Source organism: Colius striatus, chromosome 15 (genome assembly GCF_028858725.1).
Source record: "Colius striatus isolate bColStr4 chromosome 15, bColStr4.1.hap1, whole genome shotgun sequence".
Classification (NCBI taxonomy): domain Eukaryota; kingdom Metazoa; phylum Chordata; class Aves; order Coliiformes; family Coliidae; genus Colius; species Colius striatus.
The window spans coordinates 3,435,230-3,460,309 of record NC_084773.1 but is presented as its reverse complement, the minus strand read 5'-3'; the positions used below and the strand labels follow the sequence as shown (position 1 = coordinate 3,460,309).

The window sequence follows — 25,080 nt, the reverse complement described above, 5'->3', positions numbered from 1 at the left end:
CTCCAGGTTGCACATGGGGATCCTGCAGCTCACATTGGCTCTCTTTCAAAACACGCCATTTCAGAGTGTTCCTGCAGCACAGACATCTCTGTGCTGCTCTCCTCACTGTCCTTCATAGTTCAGCAGGGATTCCCTCCTTTCCCCTCCACAGCACTGTGCTGGCACGAGTGTTTGTGCAGCTGCACCAAGAGTCAGACCAAGAACATGGTGTGGTGAAGATCTCCTCTTTTTCCTTATTTCAGACAGAAAAGAGCAAAGCCAGAGTTTACTTTCAAAAACTGCTTTCTTCCATGAATTTTATGAACTTTATAAACTCTTTCTGCAGCACGTGGGAAGTGTTTATTCATGTAATTATGTAACAATAAACAGAAATTTGGGGAATGGCTATCCCGTGGCGTGCTCACGGCGTGCTTAGCATTCCAGCCCCGATCCTGCAAAACCCAAAGCACATGAGAATTATAATTGATGGCAAAGGTACAGATCACACACAGCAGGGCTGAACTCTAAATGTGTGTCCTGTATTTAATTATAAAAAATGAAGGTTGTCAACTTCAACAATAGTTTCTGACAGGTAGACATGGGAAGGGAAAGGCATTCAAGTCTTTTTAGAGGGAGGGAGAGGTAAGAGTGACACAGCTGCTTTTTAGCCTGGCTAGAAATCACAGTTATTGTAGGGAATGTGGTACACTAATGCTGTCAAAAAACAAGATGTGGTTAAGATGCAGTACTAATAGGAACGACCTGTTTTAAGAAGCGAGCCCTGTCTCTCCTATGCTGATAGCTCCTTTGGCTTAGTAGAAAGAAACTAAGCAACTTCAGCATTCCCACTAAGTTTCCTAAAACCCTTAAGTTTAAAACACTGCTGGTGTTTATATGATGTGCTAGAGACTGTAATTCTACAAGTTAACATACTGATGTGGCTAATGAGACAGACACATAGTACTGTCAAAAATCTGCAAGTATTTGGAAAACCACAACTTAACTTCACAAGTATGTTACAAGGACACTCACTCCAAAAATATCCCTATTAGCCGGCAGACAGATGTTTCAGCCCAGCACACTAACGTTGACACACAGCTCTTACTGCTCCTTTAATCAGGAACTGTGTATTCAACTCTCGTATTAAAATAAACTATTACAAAACTGTTCTAGTCTGTGTCCAAGACCCGAGTACCTTTTATGCTCGTTGGAAATGCTTAAAGGCCCCCTTCAGCTAAGCCTCTCAAAATCCTGAAGGATGTGTTTGGCATCTCTTCACTGCTGACACCAAACTCCACAATGAATAGGATATAACACATATATTTAACATATATTTTGTGTGTAACACTTGCATGTAGGCACCAAGAGAGCAGGTATCTGGCCTTTTGAAATGGACACGACAACTCCCCTTCAGCTGCAGGCACAATTTACCCCACTGGAAAGAAACCTTTGAAACTTTCCTAAACTCTAACCGCTAGAAAGAATCAGTCATTCTGAAAAGAGTAAGTTATTCGCTGTTGTTTTGTGTGCTTCTCGGAGTGTGGCAGCTACGGGAGGCCCAAGGCCTGGCTCCCGCCCACCCCGGGCCGTGCAGCGGGCAGAGGCGGCTGCCGGGGACATCGGTCCCCGACGCGTCTCCGATGTGGAAGGAAACGAGTGATCTTTGATAACGTGGGTGCCACGGGGCCGCTAGTTTTCCCGCACCGCCTGCCCTCAGCCCCCGCCACACCTCGCTCTGAGGAGCGCTGAGGCCGCGGCTCGGCGGGGGCGCGCACGGGGCGGGGACAGCCGCCCACCCCCCCGCCCTCCCTCACGGCGGCGCATGCGCGCGGCCGCGGCCCCGCCGCCGCCTTCCCCCGCGCCGGGCAGCGGAGCGGCGGCCGGGTGCGGCGGGAGCCAGATGGGTCCGGCGCCTCCCCGCATCTGCAGCCGCTCGCCCTCTTTCCTTCGCCTCCAGCCCGTCGCCGTCGTCCCACTCCCGCTGTAACTCCGGGGCCCCGCCCCCGTTGCCACGGCAGCGCGGCCCCTCTGCGGAGAAGCGGCCATTCCACACACATCCCGCCCCCCGTGACCGGAGAGCTCCCGCGCCCGGGGGAGACCCGGTGGCTCGGGCGCGTCCTGGGCCTCAGGTCTCTTGGGTGCGAGCGGCGGCCCCGGGGGACTGCCTCTTCCCGCCATGCCCGCCCCTGGCTGAGGTAAGCGGCTCCAATGTGCTCAGACAAAAAAAGAGAGACTTAAAACACGCTGCCTTAGCGGTCTGCAGTTTCCCGGCAGCTCCGTGTCTGCTGCCTCGATGGCAGCCGGAGTCGAGTCCCGCCATTACGAGTGTAACGCCCACAGCCGCCCTCCAGCTCTCCGGCGGCCCCAGGGGAGAGCCTCTCGCAGCCCACCAGCTTCCTCCGTGGCCACTTGCCCGGCACCAGGTCTTTTCAGAGGCGGAGAGCAGGACCGCACGGTTGGAATCCGGCCCGTCCAGCCCGCGTTTCTCCGTGATACCGCAGGATCCGGCCTCCGCCAAGGCGTGCGGCTGCCGGGGAACGAGAGCGGGGGAGTGTGTGGGTGATGCCCGCGATGGGAAGAGATTTCCCCCTTCGCAGCTGCGTTTCCGTGTTTTGTAGCGGCTGTACCCTACCTCTAGTCATCATTTACTCAGCCTCAGAAACAGATCAGTTTGGTCCCTTTTGGAGTTGAGAAGGGAGATGTGCATGTAGCATATGCTCCAAATACATTATAGTAATTGAAGGTGCAGCTATTGAGTGCTGTTTCCAACAGGCTACAACGATGCTCTTCCACAGAAAACAAGAAAGGATTACCTGATGTAGTGGTAATCTAAACTGGTTTCCTTTGCACAGCTCCCTTCCTTTTCTTAGAAAGAGCCATGTTTTCAGGAGCCCTGTACCTTAATTAGTTAAACTGAGCACCACGGCTGTGGTGTAATTAATCCCAAAAGAATATGTACCAAATAAGTACTTACAATTACATGTTGCTTGAAAGCAGTTATCCCTCTCTTGCTTTCATCGGTTGTTTATGTCAAACATACCTGGAGCCACTCATGTAAGACAAGGAAGAAGAAATAAGTTAGGGAGCCAGTATTGAGGGCCAGATGCTGTAAGAATATCTCCTCAGAGTTATAATTAGCAATGTAATCCTCTCATTATGTGATTGTTTGGGTGGCAGCATAATCCATGTGTTAAGTAAAAATTTTACTTCATTGTTTCTCTTTGTCCTAACAGTTAAAATGACAAGTGAGAGGAGTTGTGAGCAGAAATTGTGAAATCTGACATGGATGAAGCTAGTTGCTGGGAAAGAATGTGCTACAAATAATAGCTATTGAAAAAGATTGCAGGTGCTCAGATGAGGTACAAGATTGCTTGTATCTTTTAGTATTAGCCAGCAAATGTAGTACTGATTTCTGGCACTATATTCCCACTTTCCTGAACAGAGAGTACCATTTCCTGGCTTACTTTCATTCTTCTTCCTGCTGGTATGTAATTCAGAAGTAAAGACACCCTTGTTTAAAGAGGCTCAGTTCAAATAGGTGAGGTGAGTTTCTCATTTCCTTCACCACTGGATGACTGCTGCTGACCTCAAAGTGCTCACCCAATTCACCTGTACAGGGTGGTTAGTACTATAACTCCATAAAACAAGTACGTTTCAAAACCAACTCAGCTCTTTCCTGTTACTGCTGCTTAAAGACCACCTGCCTAGTTTGAAGCTGCTGATTGAAGGTCTTTTCCCTCTTACCTTTTCAAGAAAATACTGAATTTTGTTAACATTTTTACCCCTGAATTTGGGTAACTTGTTATTGTTGAAAATACAAAAACCATATACCCATTTCCTCAATGTTTTTCTCTCCACTCTGGAGTTTTTTGCCATGACAGGGACACAAGGCAGATAAAGTGACCTGCAACTCTTGCAGTCCGGCCACTTACATTAAATTAATTTGATTTAGGTCTTCACTCAATCAGTTCTTTGTGTTACAGAGCTTGACCATTTCGTTCCTTAGCAAAAAAAGGACACTATAAAACACCTAAAAGGATTGGCTACCTTAAGAGCTGCTTAATTTACTCAACACTTCCTCATTTCCTTTACCTAGTCTGCCAGTTTTTGAGCAGTTAAGTTTTAGTGTGTAACTGTTCTGCATGCCCATGGCTGGGCCAGTGTTTCTTAGAATTTACATGCCTCCATTAAACAGTGCTTTTGTAAGGTCCTCACAAACTGGTAGCTCTTCAGAAGTCCTAAAATTGATGAAAGAAGGGTTTCTTCCTGATATCTGTTTGCCAGCTATTTCAAAGACAGAGCTGCCAACCCAAAGGAGACTGTTCCTGGATGAGGAACAGGGATCCTGCTGTGTTATATATGTAGAAAACAAGCTATCTCACAAAGCAGAGCTAGATGACAGTGCTAGAGCTCTCCTTTCCTTTTTGTAACTACAGGTAAATTGTGAATCTTTTAATTTTAAAGCCTGTGGCTGAAAAGAGGTTTTGGACTCTTTTCCTAGGCTTCCTTTTGCATTGCAAATTCATTGGGTGACTTGAGTAATATTTGATACAATCCTTTAGTTTGGCAACTGTCTTTTGCATGGAAATCTTCACGTTAGTATGTTGCCTTTACTTAACATTTCACTGCACTTTCCTTTATTAGCAATTTTATTTCATAGTGGAACAGGAAAAAGACTATTGGGAGTACAGATGATGCATGAGGACAGGGATCACAGGTGAGGTGCTGCTCTGTGATGTATCATTAAGCAGCTAAACATGTATAGCTGTCTCACAACTGGTGACACTGACGATTGCAGTTGAGGCTTTGACCCTGCTTTTGTGACTGATTTGCAGTGGTACTGCATAATGGTTAAGAGACAGAAATGGATATTAACAACAAATCTAAAAGCAAAACTTAGAAAAAGTCTTTAACACCTTTTCATACAGTTTTAAAGTTACACAAAACTAAATCATGCCCTGGAGTGTTTCAATACAGGCTGAAAATAAAGCCACAGTAATTGTTTTTTATTATCCAAATTACGAGAAGAGCAGAAAGCAAAAGATGAAGCTGGAAATGTCCAAAGCCAGCTAGCAATTGAAACACATAGTTTGTCCTAATTTAATAGTAACTTCAAAGTTGCTTTTAGTAAACTTTGGCTTTGTCTTTTGGGGTTTTTTTTTGTTTAGAATCATTTGATGTTTTGATTCTGTCTATTTACCGATGAAAACAATTCAGTCTAAACAGTGCTCAAACATTTTAATGGCATCCAGCTCCTTATAAGACAACTTAGTTTTCTACCTGCCTGGTCTCACAATTTAGTTCCCAAGGTCATGGGACAGGTGTACTTGATAAGTTGGTTGTAAAGCAGCCGTGAGGCAGCCAGTGCAGTGCAGGAGAAAGAAGCTTCTGTGAGCCTAGGGATCCTGTGCTTCTTACCTAAAAAGCCTGTTAAATGACAATCGTAGTTCAGTAGAATTTTCCAGAGGATTTGAGATACTTCATTTCAATAGGAAAATGCCAAGCCTAGAGAGATAAAGATGATTAGTTTAGTCACTAGCATCCCACCTACTCTGTGTGTTCTTTTCTTGGAAATGGCAAATTATTTCAGCCTAATGGTTAACTCCCCCAAAAAGTCATCCTCAACACAAAGCCTTGTCTTCACAAAAATACAATGGCATAGCCTGTTTGAACAAACATGTTTGTCAGTTGTTTCTGGAACTAGTTAAACTTTGCAGATCACTAGGAAAAAAAAATAGTTCTTTTGCTGAATAGACTGCCATTAACACCAAAGAGTACAAATGTAGGAACAGGGGGGCAGCCAAGCAAACCTCTCACACCTACAGAATGATACAGCCAGGCAGCAGGCTGTTGTACCAAGAATACAGCAAAGGGAAGACTAGGGAGAATGTGAGCCCGCCGCTGAACAAGGAGGGTGTCCTGATGACTGAGGATACAGAGAGGCGGAGCTACTGAATGCCTTCTTTGCTTCAGTCTTTACTGCTAAGGTTGGCCCTTGGGAATGCCAGTCCCTGGATGATAAAAAAGTCTGGACACAGAAGGACCTTCCCTTGGTTGAGGAGGATGGGGTTAGGGATCTCCTAGGCAAGCTGGATACCCACAAATCCATGGGTCCTGGTGGGTTGCATCATGAGTGCTGAACGAGCGGCTGATGTGGTTGCTAAGCCACTCTGGCATTTTTGGGCAATCATGGAGCACAGGTGAGGTGCCTGAGGACTGGACACAGAACAATGTCACTCCAGTCTGCAAAAAGGGCAGGAAGGAGGAACTGGGAAACTACAGGCCAGTCAGCATCACCTCCCTCCCTGGAAAGGTGATGGAACAACTCGTCCTCAGTGTCATCTCTAAGCACATGAAGGAAAAATAGTTATCAGGACTAGTCAACATGAATTCACAAGGGGGAAACCCTGCTCAACCAACCTGATAGCCTTCTGTGATGGCTAGGTAGATGAGGGGAGAGAAATGGATGTCTGCAAGACCTTTGACACTGTCTCTCATTAACATCCTCATAGCAAAGCTCAGGAGGTGTGATCAAGGGGAGTTGGTCCCTTCCAACCCCCACCATTCTGGGATTGCATCCAAGAATTAACTCCTCTCTGGAATCAAATAGGTAAATACACTAAGTATGTCAGTGACAGCTTTGCAAATGTGAGCATTCAGAACTTTCCCCAAAAGAGTATGCTTGTATTAAGAGTTTCATTTAATTAATATTCCTTAATTATCTAAAGCTGCTCTTTGTTCTTTAGGCAACTAAAAAACATGCTAACTTCCTTCATTGCCTCCTACAAAGCATTTTACCAGATGCTCCATTTATTCAACACATTTTTTGTGTGCTGACACTTGAAAAATATCCATGTCCCTTTACTCATAATTCTTAGATTTTGATCTCCAGAACCACTTCTCTAACGACTGCACATGTGATGAAACCAAGAAGTGGTGCTGCTACGAGGAGTGGCACTTACACAGAGATCTTGCCAGGGAATCTGTCAGAGCTTGATCTGATTTGGGAGTCAGCCCTGGCCCAAACAGGACACTGGACTGGCTGACCTCCACTTCTTTCTGCTCTGCATTTTCCATGATGCTAATACAGGTTCCTGCTGGCAGTTGGTAATTCCCAGGAGGTTCACAGTGGGTTCTGCTTGAGGCCCACTGTACTCAGTACTGAAGTGAAGATGTAGGGGTGTGTGTGCTTACTGCCTGGCGTTGCATGGGGCTGCTGGAGGCTCTGGGGCTCCCCACCAGGACCTGTGAGGGCAGGTGTTTTCGAGGTCTGGTGTCTTTCAGTTCCACCTTTGGATCCAAAACTTCTACTAACATACTAAAGCATGATGTGCAACATAGGATTTTAGGCTCCATAATCTGTTCAGGTTTTACCTTAGTGTGTTTATAAACCTTCTGAAGCTCCATTTTTATTTAAAGTTTGAGGTTTTTTTCCATAAATGTCCACACTTGTATATAAAAATGATATTTGCCATTTACTAAAATGACTGGGTGCACTTTAGTTCACGAATGTGACTTTCTTTTCCTATCCCCACAAGATTAGTAAGAAACCAGATGTGTGATTTGAAGGACTGCTTTGTTAATTTGTGTCTGTTTTCAGTAAACTATTTTTTCCTACAGAAAAGTAGTTGGATTCTTCCTCCTTTCGACTTCTAGTAGTGGTAAACAGTAAAAACCTGACTAGGAAATCGTTTCTGAAAAATTAACAGAACAGTTTACTCTTGTTATATGCTCCATCTCTCTAGTGGCCAAATCTAGAGGTGAGGTGATGAGGTGAGGCAGGTGATGTTTTTGGAATTAATAAGGTTGCTGGCATCAGCCTTGAGTTGTCTCCTGTAGCTTGTTCTCCTTGCTGGTTTAGATTATGATCCACAGAAGCTTGCACAAATATTTTGTTTCTAAACAATTAGGAGGCATTTTTAATGATTAGGAGTGAGTAGGGCTTAATTAGTTCTAGGGTGGTTTTTTTAATAGCATGCAGAGAAGTGATGGAAATAGACGAGAGCCTTTTTTTTGTCAGCTAATATTTGGTGGTTGAAATTGATTTAGTAAATAGAATAAGATATTGTATCCTATTCTGTTTAGCTTGCTTTTATTACTTTATGTATCTGCTATTTATTTTACGCAGCAAAGTCTTTGTTTTTCAGCAGATTCCATCCTTTACATTCAGGTGAACTTATTTTTGTTATGGTTTTGAGATATTTCTTTTAATGCAGTTAACTTATACTCTATGTAAACACCTCAGTGACATTCTGTGCTTTATAGGGTGAGAAAAAAACCCTGTTTTGTTAAGGGTATAACCACAGATAACAATGAGATACTTATCTCTAGTTTTCATGGTGCTTCAAAATTAATGTATCAGTTGAACTGGGGATTCATGATTAATGTGACTTCACAGAAATATCTCTAAGCTATATGCTTAGTTGTCTGATGCATGTAGACACACATATGTATGTAGATATATATTTACTTGTGGTTGCTAATAGGAAAATGAGGTGAACAGGAAAAAAGAGATGGAAGATTCAGTTATTAAAAATCAGGTTGGTGTGGCCTCTTTGCCTCAATACCTTCACAATCTAGGCTGACACAGAAAGCAGTTTATGGGATGATTATCTGCATAGTCCCTTAGGCACTCCTCATGCAGTCTTAAGAAAAAATAGTTCCTGGCTCCTCCCAGATTACCATCTCAAATCCAATTAGCCACGGGAAATACCCTGGCAACATCATTCAGCTTCTCTGTAAAATGTGAACTCCCTAGAAGTATTCCTTGCAGCTGGTACTGCAACAATGAAGGGATCCACAATCACTCATTCTTTTTGCAGGGTAACAGGTAAGGTTAGATTGAAATTATTGAAACTCTGTTAAAACTCGTGTAAATTTACTATAGTTTTGACTCAATGAGATTTGAAAATAATTCCTGTAACTTGCAGAGTTCATTTTTCAACTTTCACACTCTGAATGCTGTTACTGACAATGTTTCATGCTTCTGTATGTATGTCTCACAAGTATGATTGTCTCTTAGTAAACAAGATGTTCATGATCAAGAGTATCTGAGTCACTAGTTTGGTTTGTAGAACAGTTAATACATTCATTTTACATCATCTGCTTTATAATTCTTGTGAGTAATTACTGGCTGCCAGCCTGTCAAGGTAGTTGAAAGTAACTTCTGTTAACTATTGGGTTAACACTGTCACAGAAAGCTGATGTAACTGAACGTGAATCAAGTCAATTGGTAGACCTGCCCATCAGTTTAGCTTGCAGTTTCTTGCTATTTATGTCAAAAACATTCTATGAATAGCAAATACTGAATCACCAGGCCAACACCTACATCATCTTTGAATGAATTCTTTTCTTTTGTCTCTCTTGTACGTGAAAGCAGTTGTAGTCCTTTGTAAATATCGACCTTAATGATTAAATGCCATTCACCTTTTACTGAAACACGTGAGGAATAGTTTTTTTTTCCCAAAGGCGGAAAAACAGAAATAACAAGTCAGTTCTGGTTGTTGTCCCAGTGAAAGCACTGAAAGGTTTACAACAGCTGTAGTGTTGTTCTGCTGTGTGAAATACATCAAACTAAACCATATGAAAATCTCTGTATGGTAATACCTTGTCCTCTCTACCACCAGTGAGCTTTTTTACTGATACATACCTTAGAAGAACTCTTGCATTTTAACAAAAAACAGCTATCTGCAGTTTTTACATAACTGTAGCCATAAATGTTAAGATGAGATAGTCTGTTGTCATTTAAAGCAGGATTTTGTTTACCAGTGCCTCCTGTAGAAGTTACCATGTCTCAGCATACTGAGAGTACTTTCCTGTTAAAAACTCTTTGATTTGTCAGTATTAAAACATCAGATTTAAAGCCTGAATTTAGAGACCAAGTTCTACTTCAGTAGCTCGGAACCACTTCATTAGAATACAAGCAATTCTTGTATTCTATCTAAAAAACTATCATATTTTTGCTTTATTATCCTTAGTTACCCATCTAAACATCTTAATTAGTGCAGTTTTCAGAACTTTGCATTTTGGCCATGAAAACTTTCCCCATATGATCTTGTTTTTAGACAGATACCCTGTAGACTTCTGTGGGACTGCCTAGAAAAGCAAAGCTTCTCAGGAAGATAAGTACCTGTGGAATCAGGCCATGGAGTGAATTTTCGAGTTGTTACCTGAGTGCTTAAGTACTAAAATAATGTGGCCTCTACCTGCATCTGTAGTTGACTATGTTCCTTTAAAAATCTGGCTGCTGGGTAGTTACTTAGATATGACTGCAAGAGGGAGAGAACAAATTCACTTTAGAAGACAAGAAAATAGTAAAAATAACTTCAACATTATATGTGACAGCCTTAAGCATCAGCATTTTCCTTGCCTGTATTGTATGAATATAGTTAATGTTTAAAATAGCTTTTCTTATACATATACTTCAAAATTGAAAGCTTATCCAAGATTTTTTCATGTTAATACATGAAGGTAATCTTTCAGAATGTGTGGCCTGCTGTCATGTTCTTGTTTTTCAAATCCACACAGATCTGGAGAGATGGGACCTTGCTGCTGGTAGAAATGCCATGGGGAGCTTTACAATGGGAACACTGTTCCTGCTGGCAGCTCAACTGCTCCAGCTGGAATCCTTCCAGGCTGGAACACAGGCTCTTCTCTCTGTTTTGAAAACATGTTCCAAAGTAAAAGATTGTAACTGCATCTATTAAATAACCATCTTAATTGCTAAGGTAGAGTGAGACCAGCATCTCCCTGTCTCATTGCTCCTTACTCTCATTTCATTGTGGAGCGAAAATTCAGCCCAGTGACTGGAAGCCACTCATTTCCAGATCCTAAAATAACAAAAAGGGCTCTTCCTTGTTAGTGCCACCTAAGCCAGTTGATGCTTCGCTGTTGCTGGTTTGCCAGCCTGATCTGCAGGCTGCTCATGTGAAGCAGTAAGGTATGCTTCTTTCATGCTCTTCCTTGGTGAGTCTGCCCACCAGGCAGCTGCAGAACCTGCTTCATGATGGATCCCTATCTCCCAGTTTACCTCCTTGCTGCAGGGAACTTTACTGCTCCACCTGTAACTCTACAAGGAGAAGTGCTTTTATTCCAGAGGAAAGGGATGTGTACAAGAGGCTGCTTCACTCCTTACAAGAAAGCAGAAGCACAGAGTGATCTCTCCCCTATGACAGTGCAGCATACCTTTAGTATTTCCTCTGCCTTTATACTATATGTACTATCTCCTCCATTCCTTCTCATGCATGGAGCAGTGAGTAGGAATTGTCATGCTACCAAATGCAAGTGAATCAATAGTGCAGCCTGCAAGAAACAAAAACTGTTACACCTTTTCTGTTAGGAATTGATCTTCTCCAAAGTGGGAAAAAAAACCCACAGCCCAGCTCAAAACAAATGTGAAATCCACATCTGGAGGGGACTTCCTGAAATATCTCCCTTAGCACTGGGCATCTGATGATCACGAGACCCTTGTTTCCTTGCTAGTTACTTGGGTCAGCCAACACCACAGACCATTTTTACTCTGGTTTGGTTTCATCAGCTGTTGTGTTGATGAACGCTTAATGTCATGGCTTCCTGTGACAACAAATGAAGAGATGGAATGTCACCTCAGACACTATTCCATTCCTTGGATTGGGAAGTGGGGATTACAAGACCAGCTTCTTTGCTGTCATGGCAATAGAAATGCATGTCAGAGATAATGGAGCGGATCTGATTAAGGTGGCATCATGATTGCCACAGAGCACGTGACCAGGGTTCCCTCAGACAGCTAATGAGGACCATGACCTGGAGTGACGCTCCATGCTGAGTTTTATTTCCAGCATCTACCAAGTGTTCATGTGATGCACAGGATGCAGAAGAGGACCTTTAAATAACTAAGAATATCAGGTGCATAGAATCAGGAGAAGTTTTTTTTACTCAGGCATAAATTTTTACTTTTAACCCTTATCTGTGCAGGAATGTGATGACCCTCTCTAGTTAGAGTAGCACTGAAATAGTGCTTCCTGTCCCAAATTATAACATTTTACATCTGTTTGGGGGAGTGTAATCTAACTCTGTAAAGGGATTTCTCACAATCTCACTGAACATTTTTCTTCAGATATAAATGTAAAGGGATTGCACCCATTTATCACACTGTGCAATTTAGAACACCTGCCAGGGTACATTTAGCAAACGGAAGGCACGCAGACAAAAGATTGAAGTCAGTTGGAACTGCCTGGTTAGACAGAACAGGAAAGGGGGATTGGTATATCTTCTGAAATGGAATTGAGGGAGGTTTAGTCTATTACACAGCAAATAAACACATTGCTTACCTTGTCTGTTTAGAATAATATGGCTAGTATTTAGTAATTTGCAGGTATATAATCTTCTGCATTTATCTCCAGCTTTTCCCTTTTCAGTTAGGAGTCCTTGTCAGTCTGAATTCTACTTTTAAAAAAAGGTAATTTAGATGTTTCAAATATCTCTGGTATTTCATCTCATTTGTTTTTCTAACACTTGAGTTCAAGGAAGTAGGAAAACTAAATAGTCATACTGGTGGTGATTCTGCTGCCCGTATGGTGAGACATCTCTTCTGTGTTATCTGGACAAGCTATTAAGATCTATTTAGGCGAACTTTCTGAGAAATAGAAACCACCAATTTTTGTTAATTCAACTCTGTTAACTCTATAAAGAATTTCTGGGGATAAAATGATGTTCTTTCTTTAGCTACAAAGTTTCCTCTGATCATGAAAGCCACCCCTTACCGATTTGAAAGTCCACTATGAAAAAAATAGAGGGTTTGGAGCTTCTCCAAATAGACAGCAATTCTATGTAAGTATTCCTGCTGATTTATGAAAGGCTTCACTTTTAAAGGTGCAAAGTCAGATAGTCAAGTAGCTGAGTAGAAAATGCTCCAGATACCCTTCAATTTTTATTAAGATTAATCTTAATTTATATTCACATTAATATATTTGCATTAGTAATTGCATTTCTGAGCATCACTGAAGTTTCAAAAGGCCTTTTGGCTTTCAGAGACAAAGGTCATTCTTTTTTGAGGTGACTGACAGCAGTACAGAAGGGCTGTTGATGCATGTGTTCCATTCCCATCTTCAAGCATCTGGAAGAGGACAGAGCTGCCCTAGATGACCGTGGGGAATAAATGCACTAGCATTGTTGGAAGAATAATTGATTCAAGTATGTGGTAGACAACGTAATATCTGAAGGAATGACATTCTATTTGAATTGATTTGAATAGTTACTTTAAAAGTAATTATGCAGAATTATAGATAAAGAGTGGACAATGAACACTGAGCAGTTAACACCACACTTCAACACAGCACAGGACTGTTACATCACCTAACCCCTAAGATGCTCTTTGGTTTGGGTTTTGTTCTGTTTTTAGCAAATCTGTTTTTTAAAACACCATTCATGTTGCTGAATCCTAATAGTGGTTTTGCAGAATTTCTGACTTAAGCTTTGTCTGTTTAGTAAAGTTTCTGTAATTATACATACAGGAGGTGTACTTAGTTTGGTATTAAAAATGCTCTTTTGTTATACTTGCAGCTTTTTTCCTGTAGAGATAAGAGAAGTAGGATGGTAATCTTATACTGGGTAAGAATCTCCAGTCAAACACAGTGACTCATTACTATGTTCACATTTACAGCTTTCCTTTAGCTTTCTTTTTGCCAGATAGAAGGTCTTCAGAGCAGGATTTAACTTGCATTAGAAATTACAGTAAAGCATGAGAAAAAACCCATGTGTTTTCTTCTTAGACAGACTCTTGTGTTCTGTTTTCTTGCTAGAGGAGTATCATCATATATGTGTCTTCAAACTTGCCAATGGGCTAACCACAAGGAATGGAGGGAAGAAAGTAGGGAAGGCTCATAGCTTATGGACAGTCTGTTTGGCAAATATCAACTAAAATGATAAATGCCATGATTATTAACTCTACTGAAACTGCCCCTTGCAAGGCTTCACTTTTGAGATCTCTGGCTGTATGTATACTTTGAAGAATTTGAGGAAATCAAAGTGGTATTTAACATCAAATGCTTTTAGTTGAGTGATTCCCGTCCATATAAAACTCAGAAAGTACATCATCAGGCAAACTTCAGGGCTTGAAACACTCAACTAAACTTGTAATTGCCAGCACAGACAGTAAAGCTGTTGAATTTTAACATGCCTACATACCAAAAAGAAAGCACAGTCCCTGTCTGACTGCCCAAATTGGACAAGTCTATAACCAGGTGCCAAGTGCTCAGTTTTACTTTGCATTTTTGATCTTCTGTTGTAGATTATCAGTGAACATTTTGCTGTTTCAACAGGTACTGCCATGGCTGCAGGAGTTCTGCTGCAAAATGAACTGCCATATTCTTCCTTGCTAGAGAGCAGTCTGTACCTTGCAAACATGAGCTCAGGTAATCTGTTTTTCTCTGATATGCCATTCATAAGAAGTGCTTAGAGAAATCATAAAACATGGCAAAAAATAAATATTTTCCATAGAAAATTGAAAAAAGAGAACTGTTATCCCAGATTAGTGACAGAAAATGTCTGTAACAAACCAAACTGCATTACTTTATCATCACCACCGTGTGTTAATGTGTGGAGCTTTTCTGTAACTTTCGTATTGTCAGGTCTCTTAATTGAAGAAACTCTGATTCTTGTGTTCAGGAGCTGCCTAGCACACTGAAAACAAATACAAACATGCCTTCCACAAAACTCCTCTTTCTAGTGAAGTATTTAAGCTCTTACAGGATGTAATTATTTCTTACTATTTTGGGTAAGTAGTTGCAAATCCTGCTAGATTTCTACTGAAAATAACCATGTGCAGCATTTTACATTGCTCATTTCTAGCTCCGTTATCACTTGATAGATATACTGAAGAAAAGTTTCTCAGGAGAGAAAAAGAATTAAATATAAGAAAGTAATATAATTAATTATAAAACATTTTTAATGTTTCTTGGGTATAGGCAGCACTTGAAATAGCCTTTTTCATCTGCTTTCTCTTCCACTCAACCCCCAAAAGAAAAGCGTATTTAAGTATTTCCTTAGCTCTTGGTATCAGCAGAGTTTTGAGGCAGCAGCTAATGTAGTCAGTGTTAACGTTTCCCTTTTCTCATACCACTCTTGAGGTGTCAGGCCTGATCTCTACAGCCAACCTGACAGCCCCCCTTCAGAGCTGGGGTGCAACTCCTGTTCAGTGCCTAGAAGAAACAGTTGATTTTTACCTGATGATTTTTTTATGAGAGCTGCCTGTTGTGCAGATTCCTATGCAAGTGTTACTGGTTTTGTGGTACCAAAAGAAACACAAACTGAAGATAGGATATACCCCTAGGAAAATGCAATGGGATTCATTTGCTTATTGAACACAGGGTGAGGTTTCTGGATTTCCCCACTCTTTCTCTTTAACATTCAGTCTAATGCACAGACAATGGGATGATGAAGTTTTTTTAGCATCACTGCAGTCTGTTCTCCACCTAATTGCATGAAATATTTTGTGCTTTTGAGAGCGTTGCAATCTTTCTGGCCACCTCACTCTTGTTCTTAGCACACTGGAAGCAGAGTGGGAGGCAATTTGCCACCTAATAGCTGCCTTCAAAAGCCTAAAGCACTCAACTGATACATCTTCCCCTCCCCATAATCTGCTTTATCTCAGTCTGTAGGGCTAACAGCTCTGCTTAATAAAAAAGCTGTGCACTGAAAAAAAATAAGCCTTTTGTTTGGAATAACAAATTATGTTTTGTTTGAAGATGTGAATGGTCCAGAGTGAACAGTCTACAATTCATCACGTACTGAACCATTTCAGTAGGCACACACTAATCCCAATCATTACAGAGCTAATGATGCATTTTGGAGCAGCTACGTGGAGGAGGAGAGGTGGTTGTGGAATGTTAAACCAAGAGGTGGGGGAGTATAATGTACATACTTACAGTTTTCTCAGGAAGCGGATTGATTCTCGTATTTTGTGTCTCAGCAAGTCTTGAATGCATGTTATTTACAACCAACTAAATGCTCACATTGTTTATGGAACGTGTTTGGGTCTCTTTGCAAAATTATCCGCTTGAAATGCAACTATTTTCATCGAGCAGCGGAACAGTTTGTCCCAAACAGACTCGATTCCTATGGCATGGAGCAGCCCCAGCGATAGCTGGCAGCAGTGCCTTCATTGCTGGTTGCCATGGGGACGGCTCAGCCCCGCGCTGCCGAGCTGCCGGAGCACACAGGAGGATGCTCAGCTCTCCACAACTTCAGCGCTGAGCAACTTGCCGGTTCTGTCGGCGCGTCCTCGGCTGCGGCCCCGAGCGGTCGGTCGCCGGGAGGGCTCAGCCATGCAGGGCTCACCCCGCCGGCGCTCGGCAGTCAGCATCTTCAGCCACTTTTTCCAGGGCCGGAGGCATTCTTCCTCTGACCCCCTCCTCCGCATCACCCAGCGGCGCCGGAGCTCTGTGGTGGAGCTTCTCTCTTCCTCGACTCACCGGGTGATGGTGGCTGTGTCGTCTCTGAGCCCCGAGGAGCTGGAGGCAACTTTCCCTGAAAAGAAAAGTAAAGTACTTTTCATTAAGACTGTTGGCAGTTCTATTCATATGCCTTTGATCTGTTAAGTACATTTTATAGGCATGCATAAAATACCAGGGTTTTAATCCTTTTTTCCTGTGTTTTATATTGTGTTCACCGATTCCTTATTCAATGATTTTCACTCCGACAAAAGAACAGGTGAAGCAGAAGCCAGCGTTCACACATGCACCAAATACATGGCTAAGTGGTTTTGATTTCACAGGTGGAAGAGGACAAGTGACCTCTTTTTTGTTCCAAAGGATATCACAGGCCTCTAACTTCATCAGAAGAACCAAAGATACCCTGAGAAAAAACAACTGCAGCAATGCAATCATTTCCCCCCCCCTCTGAATCCTTACTTTAAGTCTGTGTTGAAAAATGAGCCTTAAATATATATTCTGTTCATTTATGCTGGTTGTAACTTGATCGGTTTAAGGGTGAACCGATGGAAGGGAGATGAATTTCTAAGCTTTCTTGCTGAATCTTATGTTTTCCTGTGTTCTAGGAAGTTCAAGGCGTCCCACAGCAAAATACACAAAAGTAGGGGAGCACCTTCGCCATGTCATTCCTGGCCACATGCAGTGCTCCATGGCGTGTGGGGGACGTGCCTGCAAATATGAAAACCCAGCTCGGTGGAGTGACCAGGAACAAGCCATTAAAGGGCTCTACTCGTCTTGGTAATGAGCAGCACTTACTATCACTAAACATAACTGCATCAACTGCCTGTATTTGTTAGAGAATTGAAAGGAAATAGTTATGGTTTTTTTAAAATCAGCTGCTGCCAAGTATCAAATGTAATGATGGCTTGATGCAGGATTGCAACTTAACAAACCATAAAATAGCCATTGTTCATTGCCCAGAAAAGATGATGAAAGATTTCTATTGCCTTACAATAAGTTTGGTTCAGATCCAGAAGAATTAATATCTATCTTTCATGAATGACAAAAATGCTGTTCTGGGTTACAGACAGTTCTTGCTAAGGGTTTAAATGCAAACTAACTTAAAATGCGTTCGTAATGGAATTTGAAAGTAGTAGCATTTACTGAAGGTGAAATAACATACCAGTGTTCAAAAGCATTATTCATATGCAGTAGTATTCACATGAAATGTATCTTGACATTATTACTGATCTTTTTTTGTTGGTATCAGCAAATGCCATTTAGAAGCATACAAACCTAAAGGGCCAAACAGAGATCCGAGTCCAGATTTCTATTCAAAGGAATGTGTTAATCTCTTGCTTAGCCTGGTATTTAAACAGTTCCAGTAATGGTCTTTTGGGACACTGTATCTGTGTCAGCTTTACAGGATTTGTCACTGATGCTGTATCACACTATAATGATTTGAAAAATCATTTCTAGTTAACCAGGAAGGTATTGATGTCTTTCTTGAATACAGCATGATGGTCTTATTTTTGTAGATTCATATCCAGGAATTTATTGGTATCAACATTATTGTCCACTTTTCTAATTTCTCAGGATAACAGACAACATACTGGCTATGGCTCGACCCTCAACTGAATTAATTGAGAAGTACAACATTATTGAACAGTTTGAAAGGTAACAACTTCAGTCCTCATTTGTTGTGGGTGTTACTAGTTTAAGTCCCGATCCATTTTCTCTTTCAATATAGATTTTGATGCTTGATAAAGATTCTTTAAATTAAACGATATACAACAGGTAAAGATCTATTCTCCAGTAAGAATAAATGGGTGTTTCAGAAAATAAGGGATAATGAGATTTTGGCTGCATAGAGTACTTTGACTCATCTGTTCTTTCCTTCAGATGTGGCATAAAAACCATAATTAACCTTCAGCGTCCTGGGGAGCATGCGAGCTGTGGGAATCCACTGGAACAAGAAAGCGGCTTCACCTACCTTCCTGAAGCTTTTATGGAGGCTGGAAGTAAGTTCACTCCTGCTGCTGTTCTTCATTAATTATTGCTTTTGGCACTTAGAGGTGTTTTCACTTGAATTCCCGTGTGTTCAGTGCAGCAATGTAAGAAACGTTGCACAAAATGGGATGTCAACGTGAAACTTAGCAAATATAATCAGGAGTGAATAAAACATTACTGAAGATTGCGCAGAGGTAGAGTGACTTGGAGGCCTTATGTTCATGTGTTTAGGATAAAGAAAGGACAACAGCTAGGTAAAGTGTTCTTATTAATTCACCAATACATGAAACATTAATGATGTTTCAAATTCTGGCACAATTCGTTCTCTTATCTAGACTGTAAAAGGTTATTTCATCTGAGGCCATTTGTACTGACAGAATCTTTATATGATGGTGAGATGAGAAAAAGTGCCTCTGTAAGAAACAGCTTCTGTCTGAAGATGTGCTTTTGCTTCTAAAAAGAACAAATTACCCTCTACCTATATATAGCTCGGTAATTTCTGTGTGAATCACTCAGTTTTGTTACACCTTTTGCGTTTTAGCTGAACTTTAGTTTGACAAATCCTTGCTAGCTTCATGTCTCTATCAAATTTCAATAGGAAAATAATCTCCTGCAAACAATATGCAGTTAGATTTAAAAATCCATTATGCCATGTTAGTACTGTCATCTCTCTTTTGCATACAGTACTGAAAATGGCACGTTCGGGATGGCAGAAAGTAACTCTCTCTCTTTTTATTTTAGTTTATTTTTATAATTTTGGATGGAAGGATTATGGAGTGGCATCTTTCACTACTATACTTGATATGGTAAAGGTCATGGCTTTCGCCTTGCAGGAAGGGAGGGTAGCTGTGCACTGCCATGCAGGACTTGGGCGGACAGGTACGTGCTCCACTACCAAGATCAACAGAACTGGGGTTTGTAATAATGCAAACCAGTCTCTGGTTAGAAAATACTAATAATCTGTTAAGATTCTGTGTCACTGTGAGATGTGTGTCTGGGCAATGGTTTCATTTAAGTTGAACAAGCTTGTGGAAATGACCCACATGCCTGGAGGAGATCAGCTTTAGTATATTAAAAACAGAAACCTAAGAAGTTTGAATCTGTATAATAATTCCCTGTTACATTCAAACAGCACAACTTCTATCTGATAGGAAGAAAATCACCTAGCACACTTCGATTGTCCAGTATTTGCTACATGTTTACACAGCATCCACTCATTGTTAGGTAGATTTGGTGGAGCCACTAAAATGTCACGTATTTCTTTCATAGAATTAGAGAATGATTTCTGTTGGGAAAGCCCTTTAAGCTCATTGAGTCCAACCCCTCCCCTCACCCTGCCAAGCCCACCACTAACCCACGGCACTCAGCATCTCAGCTCCACAGCTTTGCAATAGCTCCAGGGATGGGGACTTCCCAACCTCCCTGGGCAGCCTGGGACAGGGGCTGGCAACTTTCTCAGGGGAAAAGTTCTTCCTCAGCTCCAATCTAAACCTGCTGTGGTGTAACTTGAGGCCATTTCCCCTTGTCCTATCACTAGTTACTAGGGAGAAGGGATGCCTGCAGTTCAAGATCTTTCAGCCCATGTCCTTCCTGTAGTAGGCACTCTTGTTCCTGTGTTCACTGCTCATGCAACTCCAGCAGATGCTGGGGTGAGGAGCTACCTCTCACTGAAAGCGTAGTGCCAAGGAGTTTACTATCTTGTGGTCCAACAAATGCAACTATATTTAGCTACCAACACCACATAACAGAGGGCATAAAGCCTTTACCTATAGTAATTGCTATTCTGTAATTCCACTGATTTTTTAATCTGCCAGTTCTTCAACTAATACTTGTCTTTGTATTTTCCAGGTGTCCTAATAGCTTGCTATTTAGTTTTTGCAACAAGAATGAGTGCTGATCAAGCAATTCTTTTTGTCAGAGCAAAAAGGCCTAATTCTATTCAAACTAGAGGGCAGTTATTATGCATCAGAGAATTCACTCAGTTTTTGGTTCCTCTGAGAAATGTATTTGCGTGCTGTGAGCCCAAGGCACACACAGTGACACTGTCCCAGTACCTGACCCGTCAGAGACATCTGCTCCATGGTTATGAGAGTAGGCATCTCAAACACGTGCCAAAACTTATTCATCTGGTTTGCAAATTGTTGCTAGACTTGGCAGAAAACAGACAAGTGATAGAGGCAGAGCTGTTAGATATACCAGATCTCTCAGCTGAAATTGAAAAGACTGTTTCTCAGTTGTTCTCCACACAGCTAGACAGAGAACTCTCCAGGCAGGACAGTGATGTGTCAGAATCGTCCCACACCCACTCATCCACTTCTGAGACCCAGGATTCTCTTTTCTCCCTGGGACATGAACGTGATCTCCTTTGGAAAAGAGGCAATGTCGAATGCCTTCAGCCTCTTACTCATCTGAAAAGGCGTTTAAGCTATAGTGACTCAGATTTAAGGAGAACCGAGTTTCTTTTAGAACAAGGAGAAACTGCATGGACAGTACCTGCTCAGATATTACTGTGCAACAAGCAGAACAGTGGTGAGGAGTGTTCTGCCACAGGGGAGCAAAAGCAACAGTTGGATTTAAACAAAGAAGCTTTAGTGCGTAACACGTGTGTGTTCTGGAGTCAAGGTAAATTCAGTTTGGATGGACAAAAAGATGGATCCTCACTGTATCACAGAAGGAACTCTACCAAAGAAGTACAACGCAGCAGAACCTTTTCCTCAGGTCTAGCAACTCTCCACAATACCAGGGAACCTGGAATGCCAAGGCATAATTTTACCAATGAGATTGGTCATAGAAAAGACGACAAGACTAATATGTATAGCAGAAGAGTCTATGCCTCTGAGGACTCCGATTCTTCTTCTAAAGTGAACTTTTCTATCGGATGTGAAAGCCAAGGGAGCAAAGATGTGTCAGAAGCCATTCCACACATTGTTCTGCAGTCAGAGTTAAGTCTGGAAGCCCGAAGAGTTTTGGCAGCAAAAGCACTTGCAGATATCAATGAATTTCTGGGAGAGGATGAAGTGAAGCAGAAGGTGGAAATGTGGCAGGTAATTTTTAACGTGATTCAGTGTGATGGGCTCTGCATATTAATTCCTAGAGTGGCAAACATCTCACCACGTGCTTTGAAAATGGCACACAGGGACACCAGTTTATGCAGTGATTCAGTAAATAATTGGTTTTGATAGTTATGGGCCAGTCCTTGCAAAATCAAGCAGAATGCACCCCCAAGTTTTGGTCTCTAGCAGAAGGTTAGAGCATTGTTTTTGGTTGTGTTCATTTTACTAGCTAATGAAAGCTGGTGCAGTTATCCATGGTTGTAACTTGGCTACTGGTAGCATAAGAGTGCTACAGATTTTAAGGTAGAGCTGTGTTGTTTTTCAGCAGTGCTTCCTCAGAACTGAGCAGAGGACTCTATGTGCAAAAGTAGAAGAATTTAGGAGGAATGCCACTGCTTCTCCTCAAAATGAACTCAGCCCAGCAACATGTGCTTAGCTGGAATCCAGAGCTGGTTTATTTCAGTAGATAACTGGGAGGTTTTGAGGTGTGCTGTTTATGCCATCCTTCTCTTTTAAAGAATCACATGTATCACTGCTGATTAATGTTGCTGTTTTGGACAAAAAATATAAATATGGGGTTTTTTTTAACTCTGAACTCGTCATTATTGTATGATCAAGGAGAGGGCTGGCACAAGTAAATGCATGATGCATTTTCTGTTTTGTTTTGTTTTTAAGAAAGAACTGAATTCACGAGATGGAGCTTGGGATAAAATCTGTACCGAGAGAGATCCTTTTATCCTCTGTAGCTTGATGTGGTCCTGGATAGAGCAGCTGAAAGAACCTGTTATATCCAAAGATGATATTGACATGCTGGCAAAAAATTGCACAGAATCACAGGATGCACTTTACTTACTGAAAAAGGTAGATATTATATGTGTCAATTCACTCTTTAACTGCCAAGTATGTTTTGTTAACGTGTGTTAAGCTAGTTATTTGAGGCCTTTAGGCACAGGAACTGCACTTTTAACAGGCATCTTGAAGCTCTTTAAAAATCAGAATGAAGATTGTGTTGGTATTGAATAGTATGGGCTGGAATCAATACTATGGTGATGAATATTGTAAGAAAAGTACCAGACACTATCTTTACATAGTAGAAGCTCAACTTTACATATTTCTCCGAAAATTCTGCAGTCTGAGATCCAGAGGCAAAGGGGAGAAACCTTTTTTCTGTGGTTTGATGTACAGCTTTCATTAATGTCACATCTGGAAGCTGTGCATAATGGCTGTCGTATTTGACATGCACACATCCTAATCTATCAGCTTTGGAAGTGCTGGAGCAAGGGATAGGAAGAATTTGCTAATCCAAGAAATCAGAAGCCAGGCCAAATTCTTCTATATAAATAAGAACTGCCTGTATGAAGATCTGTCTCCCTTGGAAAAGGGATGGGAACCAGCAGCCACAAAGGTGCTGGTGCTCCCTTTATGCTTCCTTGCTAGTGCTGCCCAGGTGTCTCTCTGCAGGCTTCCTTTAATGATGACAGAAACTTGGTAGGAGACAGATGCAGCTCATCCTATGTGAACTGGGGAAAGAGCCCTAAACGTGCACACCCAGCATTTTGGGCTGGAAAGATCAAATCTCACTTTTTCCATGCCAATTTACATTGATGTTACCATTCATGCAGGGGACTTTGAAAAAGAAAGTCTCCACGTGCACTCCTGACCTCCTAGAAATTTCCAGAGTGCTTTGTGGTACAGTACAAGAGAAGACTTTCTCCTGTCATGACTGAAATAACTATGTAGAGACTCTTTAGGCCTGTGAAAATATCCTCCCCATCTCCCACACCTGAAGGTTTCAGTATAGGAAGGCACAGTCCGGGATTTAAACAGCAAGTAACAAAACCCCAAAGTTGAATGTCTTTCATGAAAATATGTCTTCTAATGGCTGCTGTTCCTTTTACAGGAACAGTGTCAGACTATCCTTTGTATCTTACACTGTGTGGTGAACTTGCAGATGCTACCATCTGATGTGGAGGAGGCCTTACTTGCTCGTGCTATTAAAGCTTTCACTAAGGCAAGTAACCATTTGTCTATGACATTGTATTTATCTGTTTGAAATGATGAAAGGTGAGTCAACGGGGCAGGCCTCTGTTAGAAAAGTCATGGTAATTCCTTCACACTTGGTGTGCTTGTGCTGATCTGTTTCAGATTTTATACTTTATATATTCATCAGCAAGGGATAGGGAATATTTCCCAGGCAATTAAAATCTGTCCCTACAGCCCCTATCCTTGAGTCTCATTTCTCTGCATCACTCCCAAGCTGTGGAGTTCTTCACATTAGGGAAAAAGGTAATTTTTAAGTGGTGACAATAATTAGTCATTGTGAGTACCTTACTAAAGGCTTGAGTAGGTTCTGTGCCACTTGGAACCCTTCCATCAGATTAAATCATTTTCTGAAACCACATTGCAATTCAGTTATGTTTTGTGCCCTTAATATAGGATGTGTATAAATAACTTCTGCTTTTGGAATCATTTAAAAACAGTGGCAGGTGAAGTTTGCTATTGCTCAGCTCAGAGCTGCTTGCTTCTCAGATTCAACAGGAGGAATTAAGAATGTTCATCATCCTGCTGCCTGTAATCTCTTACAGATTTACAGACATACCACCAGTTAAAACAGCCATGACATTTCTCCTTCTACTAGTTTCATGTCTAGTGAGCATAACATTGAAAATACTTTGCATTAAGTACTCCATCATCAAATACAGACCTTCTTTGATAACTCTTCGAACTAATTTCTCAATAAATGTTGGTCATCTGCTTTGCCTTTTGCTGTGTGACATCTGTTTAACAACTGAACTTAAATTTCTCCCTTTTACTAGACAAACTTCGATTCTGAAAATGGACCATATGTTTACAATACCTTGAAAAAAGTATTTAAACAAGCACTGGAAGATAAAAGAAAAAAGCTTAAGGAAGGAACAGAGAATCCCTCTTGATTTCTGCACACCTGCGCCGAAGAATTAGATGGGCCTACCAAATCACTTTGCATTTTCCAGCTACTATAATTTGTGCTCTCTGGCATGATTTACCTAACTCTAGGTAACAGTCATTATTAACAAAGCATTTTATCTTTTTAGAGGGAGTTTTACTGAGAGTTGTTCTATCTACACAGTGCTAAACAACAGCTCCCATGTGACCGCACTGCGGCAGTTGGTTTCAGGTTCTGTGCTTTTGTATCCCAACTGTTCTCTTCAAATGTATTTATTGATTTAGAATCCTCTGCCATTGACAAGCAACATCACTTTCAGAATACAAGATTGCCACAAGTTCAGTGCCATGGTTTGCAAAGATGTAATGGATGGAGTTGCTATTTGTGTATTACAGATGTTTACATTAATGGTACTTGATTTGACTTTGCAGAAAATAAATATTGACTGAATTTATTAAGCTCCTTTTCAAAGGAAGACTAAGAGTAGTGATAACAGATCTTGTTTCACCAATGTGTTTCTAAAAGGTGTTGTAGTAGAGAAACATGTTCAGTGTGTTGAGCATTAAGTGATCAAGGCCTTAAATTAGACTTTTTTGGCTAAGAAAACAATTATCAGACCTTAATAAGGATATCATTCTGTCTGTATGCAAGTTCAGCAAAAACTTGCTTACATAAGTGTAACATAATACTAAGAAAACAAGTCTAT

The 25,080-nt window shown here is 41.3% G+C and overlaps 1 protein-coding gene across 2 annotated transcripts; it reads left to right on the top strand.

The window, feature by feature from the left end:
• Positions 1-1,845: 1,845 nt before the first annotated feature.
• PTPDC1 (protein tyrosine phosphatase domain containing 1) lies at positions 1,846-24,778 on the top strand. 2 transcript variants are annotated; one of them, XM_062008240.1, is made up of 10 exons: positions 1,846-2,174; positions 14,277-14,369; positions 17,012-17,183; positions 17,982-18,062; positions 18,288-18,406; positions 19,137-19,274; positions 20,244-21,439; positions 22,124-22,309; positions 23,349-23,459; positions 24,265-24,778. In XM_062008240.1, the coding sequence occupies exons 2-10, from the start codon at positions 14,285-14,287 to the stop codon at positions 24,379-24,381; spliced, it is 2,205 nt and encodes a 734-aa protein (XP_061864224.1). In that variant the 5' UTR covers positions 1,846-2,174; positions 14,277-14,284; the 3' UTR covers positions 24,382-24,778. The 2 variants fall into 2 exon arrangements, with proteins under 2 accessions (XP_061864224.1, XP_010205846.1); XM_010207544.2 differs by lacking the exons at positions 1,846-2,174; positions 14,277-14,369 and adding an exon at positions 16,281-16,494.
• Positions 24,779-25,080: the final 302 nt, after the last annotated feature.

Bases quoted from the DNA above. Each gene is read 5' to 3' on its own strand.
- PTPDC1 (XM_010207544.2), top strand. From the start codon at position 16,281: ATGCAGGGCTCACCCCGCCGGCGCTCGGCAGTCAGCATCTTCAGCCAC. The intron at 19,275-20,243 runs GTACGTGCTCCA...TGTATTTTCCAG, and splicing joins TGCAGGACTTGGGCGGACAG to GTGTCCTAATAGCTTGCTAT. The intron at 22,310-23,348 runs GTAGATATTATA...TTCCTTTTACAG, and splicing joins CACTTTACTTACTGAAAAAG to GAACAGTGTCAGACTATCCT.